The sequence below is a fragment of the Lottia gigantea genome (assembly GCF_000327385.1).
Source record: "Lottia gigantea unplaced genomic scaffold LOTGIsca_7, whole genome shotgun sequence".
NCBI lineage: Eukaryota > Metazoa > Mollusca > Gastropoda > Lottiidae > Lottia > Lottia gigantea.
Window position 1 is genome coordinate 3,374,496 of NW_008710370.1, and position 12,662 is coordinate 3,387,157.

At 35.2% G+C, this 12,662-nt stretch overlaps 2 protein-coding genes across 2 annotated transcripts; one reads left to right on the forward strand and one right to left on the reverse strand.

Annotated features, from left to right (window-relative positions):
* Nucleotides 1-2,402: 2,402 nt before the first annotated feature.
* On the forward strand, nucleotides 2,403-4,290 carry LOTGIDRAFT_155104 (hypothetical protein; the record flags this gene model as incomplete). Its single annotated transcript, XM_009065609.1, has 3 exons — nucleotides 2,403-2,431; nucleotides 2,470-2,824; nucleotides 4,180-4,290. 3 exons carry the CDS (start codon nucleotides 2,403-2,405, stop codon nucleotides 4,288-4,290), a joined length of 495 nt encoding a protein of 164 aa, XP_009063857.1.
* A 4,537-nt stretch (nucleotides 4,291-8,827) lies between these two features.
* Nucleotides 8,828-9,124, reverse strand: LOTGIDRAFT_107747 (hypothetical protein; the record flags this gene model as incomplete). The annotated part of the gene is made up of 1 exon (XM_009065610.1): nucleotides 8,828-9,124. A coding segment is annotated over one exon (297 nt), but the record flags the coding sequence as incomplete, so codon positions are not given.
* Between the last annotated feature and the right edge of the window lie 3,538 nt (nucleotides 9,125-12,662).

Here is a 12,662-nt window from a genome sequence, read left to right on the forward strand (position 1 = left end):
TAGCAGAGACAAATAAACTTCTTTCACCCAAAACATACCTTTTCTGGTATAATAAAGTCACAAGTTTTACGATTTCATCGAATTTGCACAAGATCTTCTGATTTCAACCAAGCCTGTACGATTGTTTCCTCAAAACTGAAAGAGCGTGGGTACTCTAAACGATTTTTACGAAACATAAAAAATTCCACCTTAGCACAGATAGCAGCTAAAAACAGTCTTTATGACGAAGTACCTCCAGGTTCAAGAAGTGCACCATGTTTGTCCAGTAGATGCAAATCATGTCCCTTTATATCAGAAACTCATTATTTTGTAAGCAACTCTACGAATAAAAGGTACCCGATCCAGGAACATCTAACATGTGAACATTCGAATGTAATATATTTATTTTCATGCAGGAAATGCCCCAAACAATATGTAGGAGAAACTAAGAATAATTTACGAACCCGTTTTAATGCTCATAGGTCTTTCAAATTAAAGAAACACAAGCCTGTTTCTAATCATTTCAACCTCGACGACCATTCAATAGACGATCTCACCCTAATCCCAATTGAGCGTATAGATATTGACTTGCCCGAGGATGAACTTCCCACTAACCCCTGCTGCTCCTTACTCTCCTAGTTTAACTCTCTAAGGTCTAGGCCTAGTCCTGACAAATGAGGAAAGGGTCCCCACACCCTGACTACACTACCGAGTCCTTGATCTCCTTAATTCGAGGGGATACGTTTGCCTCTTTCCTTCCTAAGACTGAGGAACTTTTAGTTGGGAAAGGACATATGTAGATCTCTCCAAAGCATAACCAGATCCTCTCTTCTTATGACTAGCATGGCGTGCCGTACATGCACCCAAAGCTGAAGATTAAGCCATAAGAACAACGAGAAGATTTCTTCAAAAATAATATTTAATTTAATCTATATCTTATATGTTATCACAGCGATATAGAACAGCAGTTATTCCATACAATACAGCGTCAACTAACAACACGAAATCGTCGCACTAATTAATTCGATTAGCCTACGTTTCATCAACCCAAGCTAGCTTCTTTCCGAAGTTTCGTTATTGTGTGTAAATCCGAAAATAAAATTGTGGTGAATTCCCGTTATCAATCCGGTCCGAAGTGTGGTGGAGATAACGCGCGCGACAGCATCTAACGACTTAGCCTACATGGTTTGTGAACAAATTTTCTAAACAAGAAAATACCAAAATGGCGATTTAATTTTTCCCAGGCCTTGGATCCGCGGCCAGTACCGACGGAACATTTAAGACTATTAAGAGATAAACCTTTCTCTTAAGTAGTTAATATTCCAACCTTATCCATGTGGCTTACTAAATATCAGTAGGTAAGTAGAACGGAAAGTGATCATGATGATGCTGATTTCCATAGTCGTCAAAGAACTGTCAGTGTCAAGAGATGGCGTTATCTGCCATTTTCGTTTTGCGAGCCTCCATATACAGCAAAAGCGAGACCCGTGCTTCCGTGGTCAAGACGTGAGCGCGACTATAAGGAAAGAGGGCTAGCTTGCCCGGGTCGTGTCCGGTCTAATATTTTAAGGTTATTAAGAAATTGCAACAATAAAATTAACATAAATTAAAGATTCCAGAAAACGGACAAGGCATTTTGATTCGAAGTAGTGCTCAATGCGAAAGTAAGCAGTCGATGTCATAAAAGAGTTCCGTATTTTTACAAGAATTCTTATATTGAAATTGAAATATTGCCCTGTCCGGTTTTTATCCGTTCATACAGAATACTAATAACTTTCATATCAATTTGCAATGAAAACATTTTCTTATAATTATAATTTGTAAACAAAGAAACAACGACCTAGGCGTAACAATCTTTGATCTAATGACCTAGTGCCCCGACGTAGTAATCTACCGAAATAGTTCTCATTTAGTACAAACATATGCGCTAAGCTAAATCCAAATAGGAACTGTAATGAAAATTTAACAGTAATGATCAATTTAAACTATATTAAAAATGTCCTACGTGAGCTGCGACTCAAACAGTATTACTACTCTTGCCTTGTAAACATACTACATTTCCTCATAACGACGCGTCATGAATGACGGTGATGTGAGAACGGTCCTAGATAGCTTGATTCAAAACACTATTGTTATAAAAGTACTGCTAATTCTCGTAAATCCTTGATGTGATTAAATAATTAAATATGGAGGTTAATAAAAAGCACAATTTTGTTAATGAACGTTAAATATTGATGGTGTTTGAACCGCTCTTCTGTCCTTACCGACGACACTTATTACGGTCATAACATGGTGACCTACTTAACTACGTTATTGACTAAGCCATAAAAAACATTGCATACTGCGTGTATGCTGGTAAAAGCCACCCCAACCCACATATAACAATACCATTCTGCTGCCCACATGATTCATGACTTAGAGTGATGAAGAACTGGTTAGGGCTTCACAGGAGGTAAAAGAGAATATTTGTTTTCACTATTCTGATACTAGTGATTGGGGGAGTGATTCCAACAAAAGATCAAAATTAACAAATTTAGGCAATACTGAGAGGAAATTCGGTCAAACTGTAACTGAAAGTGACTTGAAAGCGTTTGAGAGCACACGATTACCAGCAAGTACTGTGGCGAAAAGTAAATGGGCAATGGAAGCTTTTGTTAATTGGCATAATTATCGTCGCAATATGTTGTTAGAACCAGATGGTGAATCGTTCGATTCAGATGTGTTGAAAATGTCGAATGAGACTCTAAATAACGCCCTTCGTCATTTCATCGTCGAAATAAGAAAACAAGATGACGAAGAGTATAGAGGCCAAACTTATTGTGGCAATCCAATATCACCTTCCAGGGTATGAGGAATGTGCTGGACGCAAAAATGAAACAGTCAGGTTGAAGGCTCATTCCCCTATATAACAATAATGTAAAAAATAGTTTATATTCCATCTGTAATCATGTTTAATTATTTACGTTTCAACCATTACATAATGTGGTATGCTTATGAATCTTACAATAAATACTTCTAATATTGTGAACTGATGTGAACTTTATGATTGACTGAAAGAGACAGAATGAAAATAATAAATATAAGTTTGCGGATATGTGAGAGGGCCTTGAACTAAATGCACTGTAGAGCTAAAGACAACTTAGATCACACCCTATAAGTGCACAACATATAGAAACTACAGCAAATTATGTCACAGATACTTTCAGAACTAAATAACAATATAACTGACATTACACCCTAAAACAGTGTGAGCGGGCCTTTAACAGTACATATTATAAACTCAACAGACTGCACATAAAATAGCTTATAAGTTATAATTATGACAGTGACAGCATTGATGAACTATTGGACTAAATGCTTTAAAACATATATAGTGATTTTGAGATAGAATTTACTTATGCTAACCGTATTATATGCCTTCCAGGTACAAATTCTTGGATAATATAATCAATACATGGTTTCAAGATGGAGTATGAGAAAATAAACATTATCCAGCCTTAAATTAGTAATAAAAATATTGACAGTCATAACTAAACAGTAAACAAAACTTATGACTAAATTTCCACAAATTTGGGAATCAAAAATTACAAATTACATAGAAAACGAAAGCAATATCAAATGTGCATCTTACACAGGTATTGGTCTAGAGAAAAAGAGGGCAGATGTAATTACCGAGGCGTATGAAGAAACCCTCTGGAAAAATTATATTGGGTTCTGAAAACCCCAAGCAGCTGTTGGACACAGTATTTTATCTCACTAGGTTGAATTTTGCCTTAAGGGCGGGTAAAGAACACCGTAGCCTCCGTTTTGGCAAACATTCTCAGCTAACTTTACACACTAACGAATCTAGATTACCATATTTACAATACAAGACAAACCAAGATGGTCGTAAGCACCGAAAACGTCAGAAGAAAACAGTGAGAGCTTAATTATGATAACTTGGATAAGATAAGATGCATTGTTAAAGTTGAAAAGTCCATCCAATTAAGGTAAGTGCATTGTGAAAAGATTTTAAAATTTAATTAAGGTTAGATCACAGCTGATTATTGTACAAAGTAAGTAAAAATAAAATAAAGTATCGAGGGTCCAAAATGTGTCGCAAGTAAATTTTGGTTAAAGATATATAGTTGTTTACAATTACACATATTTTTTTGTCTACTTTCAGGCCCCAAATGACGAAAACTAATTTTTTATCTTCAGACAACCAAATTACCCACTTCACAAACCTGGTATAACAGTACACCAATAGGTGTTCACACGCTACAGAAACACCGCGCTGGATTAAACGCGGCTTCACAACGCAGGAATTGATGAACAACTCATCTCAGAAACCATCGGCCATTCATCTGATGTTATCAGATCATACAAAAGAACCTCAGAAACACAGATAAAAGATGTTAGTGATATTTTACAAAATAAGGCGCCAAATATGTGTTTACCGATAAATGTCGGATTACAAGAACATTCTGTTAAAGTAAGGATGTTAAGATAACTCTAAAGTTTTGATGCAAATCAGGATGTATTTCTGTAAATAATGTGTTTAATATGAGCATCTGTCAGATTAATCCGACATTTGAAAGCCTAGTCATATTGGCAAAGGACCAAGAGTCCAATATTTACAGTCCATTATTAATGTCAATATTGGACTCGTGGCGATTTGCCAGTACCATTGTGTTGGATAATGGTGCGCCAAGATCAAAGGGTGACGTCACATCTGTATTTTAATTGAACATAATATATCAGGAAGTCTTCAATATAATTAACAGGTGTAGCAGGAGGTAATCTAGGGTAGTTATTTCAGACCAAAAAAAAACCCAACCCAAATATCAATCCTGTCGTGTCTCATTACACCAAGAGTTCCAGGTTCTTTCTGGATACTGTGATCTCTAAGGGAAGTAATAAATAATTAAACAAAAACACATTTATTAACTCAAGACAAGACATCACAGAACGAATTTCAAACAATACATTTACACAAACATTCAAAACCCCCGATTCAAGACCATAGTCTCCGTTTTAGATCAGTCCATCTGAACGAGCGGAACGTTATGTTCCCGATTCAGATTTGACTGGAAACCAAACCGACCCAAGGCAACCACAACCCCAAAATCAAACAGCCAGATCGTCTGACTAAGGTAAGAGCCAACTCTATGAGCGGAGTGTTATAACTCCCACAGAACGAACATGCTTACCCTAAGCCGTCTACCGACCAACTGCCTGTTATAAGGTACGATCGAGCTTTTTATAGTGTTTGCTCATGAAAATCCCGTGCAATGCTAAAATCAACTCTCATTGGTCGAATCCACACTCGATTGATGAAATGCCATAATGCACAAAATAATCCGGAAACTCCAACTTCCGGTTCGTATCAAATTACGGTACATTAAATATGCCACCTACTACGCAGGTCTGATTGGTTTTGGAATAATGGAAGAAAAAACTCATGCCTTGAACAAAAAATCTACAAAAAGTTTTTATACGTCCACATTTCCATGTCCGTCTGTCCATCCACATTTGTTGTATGCACGATAGAGGCTACAGTTTTTATCTGATGAAACTTGGTGTGCATGTATATATTGATGAGAACTCGGTCAAGTTGATGAATGTTCTTACATTAATGGCACAAGTAAGTTAAATTCCTGCTGTAATATGCCACTAATATGTTTTAACTCTTGTTTTTAGTAAAATTAGATAAAGTACAAATATCTCGGGTTATTGAATGAGCAATTAGTAATGATTTCAAAATCAATAATAATGATTGGCATGAGTGTTGGTTATCACCACTGAGCTATATATAGACTGGAGAGAAGCTTGCGTCGGTGCAGTGAAGAACCGGAAGTCAGCCATTAAGCTACCAAGCCATAACAAAACGTCAATAGGGAAGTGCAATAATTTTGATAATAATACAAGAAAAACACACTTTTATGCGAATTTATTTCACATTTCAAAAAAAAAAAAAATTAAATATGGAATAAGATACATTGAATGATCAACGTTCAGAAATTTTAGTAAAAAAAAAATCAAGATAGATACGATCGTTCCACTTTCTGACATTACTGAATAGGCTACTGAATGTAACTAAAATCACACTCCAAAGTAGAATAAAGTTTATTTCGGACAATTTCCTGTTAGGTAGAATTAAAGTCATTAAAAATCAAACAGAAAAAATAGGGAATAATAAAATTGTTTCAATGATACAAAACCAAATCTCATTAATCTATTCATGCTTAAATAATATGAGTTTTGATAATTTCTTCCTTATTTTGGGTTCACTGTTTTTTTCATTAAGGGTTTTTGCAGCATGATGCAATTTTATTTTAGAATATTTATAACAAATGCATTTTATTAATCTTAAAATGTGATTTTCTTCAAAAGAATATTGCAAATTATGTTCATCCAAACAAGTAAAGATTAATTTTATATTAAGGTTAACTAGAACAAATGTTGATACAGCACTTAAAAATTGTCCTTGTGGTAAATTATTAGAAGAAAGTATTGAAGACAAACATTTTTTCTGTAGCATAACATACTTTTAAAACACTGGATGAAGGAATACATAATCCACCCCTATCTTTAAATTTAACAAAGCTGTTTACTGGAATTTCACTATTTGTACGTGCATCTTCAAGTGCTAAAGAACAATCAACACATTTAATTTCCCTGTGAACCATTTTGACAACATAGCCAGCAATATACGAAATGGAAGCCTCCTTATATTCAGAACATGTGAATAAGTTTGGTTGAATTTCATCTGGAAGAGCTGGATCATCAGCGTTCAATCCGTATTTTTTTAGGAAGGCAATGTCTGATATTGTGTGGGTGATACCATTATTACTGTACATGTCGGAAATTGATGATAAAATATTTGTAGATGAAGCGTTAACACAATTTCCTTTTCCTCCAATCATTTGCGTTCCTCTAAATAGAAGTCTTTTATATGCTGCTGTAAATTGTATGGTAGTTGGATCGTTATTAAATCCACCTGCAGCTCTTATGGCACCAAAAAACAATTCAATATGATCCTGGCTTAGCTTGTAGGTTAATATATAATTCAGTTCAGGAGTTGGGCCCATCAAAAGATCATTTACTACACCTTGGATGCTTTTAATTCCAACTAAAAAACCAATGAAACCAGTTTTCCTTCTTGAATGGATCATCTTGTTTTTATTAGTATCTGTTAAGTTGTAAATATAGGTGAATGCTTCATTCAAAAATGGTTGCCAAAAGTCTATATTACTAACTCTCAAGGGCGATTTAAAACCTTTTTGGTATGGTGTTCTCGAATTAAGTAAGTCAAAGAGTCTGTCAATTATGCGAATAAATTCGATTGTACCTTCAGAATTTTGAAACTGTGTAAGTTTTAGCACTTCATGGCAATATTGGATTGCATCTGCAAGGTTGACCTTCATTTTCTGCTGCTTCCAATTTGTAATGTGGGCTTTTTTAATTTTATTGGCCAATCGCAAACCTTCATTTTCCTGAAGTTTATGAAGCTCTTCTATAAAACGCCATTCTATTTTCTCTCCCTTGCTATTTACTATGATGCCACCATCAGCCAAAGTGTTTCTTACCAATTTAAGCATATGACAAATATCAAACATCACATACACTTGCTGTTCATGAAATGTAGGGTGGGGAAAATGTGTGTCTATTGAAAAACTTTCTATCTTCGTTCCCAAGGATCGAAACATGGTAAAATGGGATGAAGGACCATCACAAGTAACAGATGTTATTTTGACATCTATATCTGCAAGTCTGGACAGCGATTCTCTTACAATATTGGCTTTTTCTTCTCCAGTCAACCCATCAATAAAGAAATAGGCTATTGGTACCTTCCATCTGTCGTTTAGAGAGACAACCATGAAGACTAAAGCGTCTTTAGCTGTAGGAGATGAATCTGAATCAGAAGTGCCATTCCCAATATCAACATAACCAGAAAATGACTTGCCATTCCATTCTACATGCTTCCTTATTGCCATTTCATCCAATGTCAGAGCGCATATTACTTAGCTGCACCTTCTTCTACCTTTACTTTCAGGGCATCAAATGATGGTTTTGTGAAGATTGGGTCAGCAGAGACGGAAGAATACCACTTTCTGATTTGTTTAGGATGAGGCAGGGATAACTGGAAAGTCTGTCGAACATAGTCATAAGCTTTAGATGAATAAAACTGTAGTGTCATTGCAAATGATTTCAACTCTGACGAGTACTTTTTTGATGGTTTGCCACTAACAATCTGTTTCATAACTTCTAGTGATGTTCCAGAAAATGTGTCCTCTAAAATAACAGAACAAGTATCTGATATTAATTTCTCTTTTCTTAGGGCATCAACTACAGATTGTACTTGACACTTTCTTCTTTACTCTGTCTCTAGTTTGGTTACTTGATTTAAGTATCTTTTTAAGAATTATAATTCTATCTTCAGCTTCATTGATCTTTCTTTTTAATTTTCTGGGAGAACCGCTTATGTAATAATTATGTTCAACAGGGATGGTATCAATATCACTACAGGTTTGTAGATTTTCTTCTTGTCTGTGTGCTGGTGGCTTTCTCTCTACTTGTTTCTGCAATGTCAAACAATATGGTAGGTATTAATATATTTGTAAGGAGGAAAGGAGAGTGATGATGGGTAGTTTTACCAGTATTCTGCATGTATGCATAGTAACTAGAATATGTTCTTAAGAAATGATGCTTAATGTATTATCCAAGATTAATTGTGGATGGTTTTGTCAGGAAAATGATTTGATTTGTAATTGGTGAACAATCACTTTAATAAGCATATGCAGGCAATTTGAGGCTTATTTAGGTACAAGCTGTCCTGTTTTGAAATTAGAATTAATGAAACCGATTAAGAGTAAAGAAGGTGAGTAAAGTATCTTAGTAATTTAGTGAAGGTTTTGATAATGCTCACCTTCATTAAGTGATCAGGAAAATCAAATATTGTTGGTACAGCATCATCTTTAAGGTAGGTACGCTCAAGAGTTATCAAAAAACATTTTTCCTCAAAATGTCTGGAACACAAAATAGTGTGCTTAGTTGGTTCAAAATCAACTCTCTTCAAATTTACCAGCCACTTCTTGAGTCTTTCTGGATCTTTCAAAGGATATCTGAAATACAAATAAGCATAATTAGTTCTATAAGTTGTAAGTTACTAAAGATGAAGGAGAGGTGGGTTTTTAAAAAAGTAATGTTGGCTAAAATGGCATTTCTGGGGCAGTAGTAAAATACATTGAGCACATGATGTCAGGGCAGTAAAAGAGGGGAAGTATTTTTTCAGTTAATCCAGTAGAATTTTGTGATTGATAGAATCAAAACACTTTCATTTACTATTTATTTTTATTAATTCATGGTTAAAATTCGGACACGGGAATCGGTAGATCTCCCGCCGGTATGTCGATTGAGGACATTCAAAATCGGTAGAAACCTGACAAAATCGGTGGATTACACGTGTATAATTTTGTTCTACACCAGAAGCTGATAATACATAAGTGCCGTGAACCCAAATGAACCGATACGGAACAAAAGTCGTACCGTGAAGGTTTCACCCCTATTGAAAAAGTCATACATTCAAGTTATTAGACCTTGCTTCAATCGCGGTTTTTTTTTCCTTTCAAAAGTTTTTTCATCATAAAAAAAAACAGCTTTTACCTGTGAAATTTAATTCCCTGTGGGATGTTCTCTCTTTCAGATCTAATTGAACAATTTATCGCCGAACAGCCGGGCATATTTAATAGTAAAACTTGTAGAAAAACACGACGTCAATAGGTCTAACGCGGGACGTTGGTAGCTTAATGGCTGACTTCCGGTTCTTCACTGCTCTCATTGGCTCTTGGCTATGACGTTCCATCTAGTTATTTATAGGATATCTATGGTTATCACCCATGGATAAACCTTATTGAAAATCAGGAAAATCGAAAAATAATTAGTTTGAGTTATTGCCCTTGTTCTTGAAAACGCGTTCAATTTTAGCTTGTGAACACTCTAGAAGGGACAATGCTTGACGGATTTTGGCGAAACTTGGTGTGACTATTCGTTTTCACCCAAAGATGAACCCTATTGAAAATCAGAAGAATCGAAAAATATTGAGTATGAGTTATTGCCCTTGTTCTTGAAAACGCGTTCAATTTTTAGCTTGTAAACACTCTAGTAGGCAAAATTCATGACGGATTTAAACGAAACTTGGCTTGAGTGTTTATTATCACCCAAGGATAAAGCCTATTGAAAATCAGAAAAATCGAAAAATATTTAGTATGAGTGGTTGAACCTTGTTCTTGAAAATTCGTTCAATTTGGAGCTCGTAAAAACTCTAGAAGGCATGATTATGCCAGATATTGACAAAACTTGGTTTAATTATTCAGTACCGCGCTGAAGATTGAATATTTGTCTTCTAGTACGATCGTTGCTTCGATTGTTGACTCAATCATCAGGTGCCAATGATGAAGTGGTTCTTTCTTCAATGGGTATTCCATACAGAGTAAACCAAGATTGTCTCGTAGTGGTGGTGGGGTAACTCTCATTTCCTCATTTTCTGAATTTCCTGATTTGATAAATCAATTGGCCAGTTGCCGCATTGAACCGGTCATAGTCGGCGATTTTAACTGTCATGTGGACGATATCAAAAACCCATTCACCGTTCGATTTCACGAAGTTCTTCAAACACATTCTCTAACCCAACACGTGACCAACCCCACAAATGATAGAGGACATACACTGGATATTATAATAACTAAAGAAAGCTATTACTTGATTAATAATATAGACGTCAATGACAAACTCCTATCTGATCACTTCCCCGTTAATTTTAATCTCAACATACGAAAGTCACAATGTGAAAGGAAACTAGTTTCATTTCGTAAATTCAAAACTCTGGACAGTGATGAGCTGCGTTCTTCAATACGCTCCTTAAAATTAGATGATATATTTCTCATCGGAGATGCCAATTTAAAGTCAATTCATTTTAATGAATGTCTTCAAAATATACTGATAATCTTATTCCAATACAGACAAAAACTCTGAAAAGTCAGGACTAACGGTTCACGGAGAAATTTATAAAAATGCAAAAATCCGAGTAACTCGTCTTATTGAAAGTGCTAAATCTATATTGATAAAATTGACAATGGTGAAAATATTCAAAAAGAAGAAAGTCGTTAATACTCTGTTGGATCATAATCATGGTGTGAAAATTTTACAATCATTCAATAATGGCGATCTGCCAACCCGTTTCTCTAATTTCTTCGAGACTAAAATTGATAAAATACGAAATAACATTGCAATTGTTACTGATTTTGTTGATATTGTTGACAGTTATGATGCAACATATTCTTTGAATTGCCTCAAAACTGTACCTGTCACTGAAATAGCCACTGTAATCCGCTCTATGGCCACAAAATCTTGTTCACTTGATCCCTTTACAACTTGGCTCCTAAAAGACTGTTTGTCTGAATTACTTCCATCAATCTGTGATATTATTATTAATAATTCCATTGATACTGGATGTTTTCCAGATATATAAACATGCCCATGTTATTCCTTTAATTAAAAAATCTTTCCTTGATCCCGATCAAGACAAGAATTACTGGCCAGTATTCAATCTTAGTTTTGTCTCTAAAAGTTCTCGAAAATGTATCTCAATTCAACTTATCGATTATATATCGATAATATATAGCACAGAAACAGCACTACTTAAAGTTCAGAACGATATTTTATTGTCCAAAAACAGTGTGTAATACTCCTGCTTCTAGTTCTAGACCTTACTGCAGCATTCGATACTGTTGACCACAATGTTTTATTCTACCGTTTGTCAAATTATTTCAAAATTAATGGTTCAGCCTTAGATTTACTGAAATCATATTTAACGAATCGTTCACAGTCTGTTATCTAAAACAATAAATCCTACTATTCAAAATGTTGTAATATGGTGTGCCACATTGGTCAGTATTGGGACCGATTTTATTCAGAATGTACACCATTCCACTATCTAATATAGTTCACAGGCATGGTCTCGATTTTCGTTTATACGCAGACGACACAAAGGTTATATTTATCTTTTAGACCCTCGGTAAATAATAGTTTTAACTTTTGTAAATCCAAGATTGAATACTGTATAGAAGATATCAGTTTATGAATGAACAATAATTTCCTTAAATTAAACGATGATAAAACTGAATACATTTTACTGGGATCGAACAATTTTTTATCAAGCGTCAAGAAAACGTGAAAGAGTATATTTTGAGGTTTCAGAAATATATAGTTTCTGTCTGTGGTGGGCGAGACCCTCCAGTCCAAATGGTCACGTGAGAGACTGCGACTTGATTTGCTCTTTGCTATGTTCATGTGGACAAACATGCTGCATACCCGATTGGGGAGGTTATGACCACGAATTAATGGGGACGGTGTCGTACAACAAAGCGAAATGACTGGACGGGGATATCAGCCTAAAAGTGGTAATATATATTTTATATAATCTTGTCCAGATCGAGCCGACATTTTTCTGTACCCATCTCTCGGAGGACTGAGGCCATCGCTCCAGATCTTCCCCCGAATGTATATAATGATGTGGCGTCAGGTAAGGTATCTAACTCGTCTAGACACTCGATACCAGTCCTTTTCATTATGAAATACTTTTTCACCTATGATTGATATACTTCCTCGTATGAAAATAATTTTCATTGGATTTCGTTTTG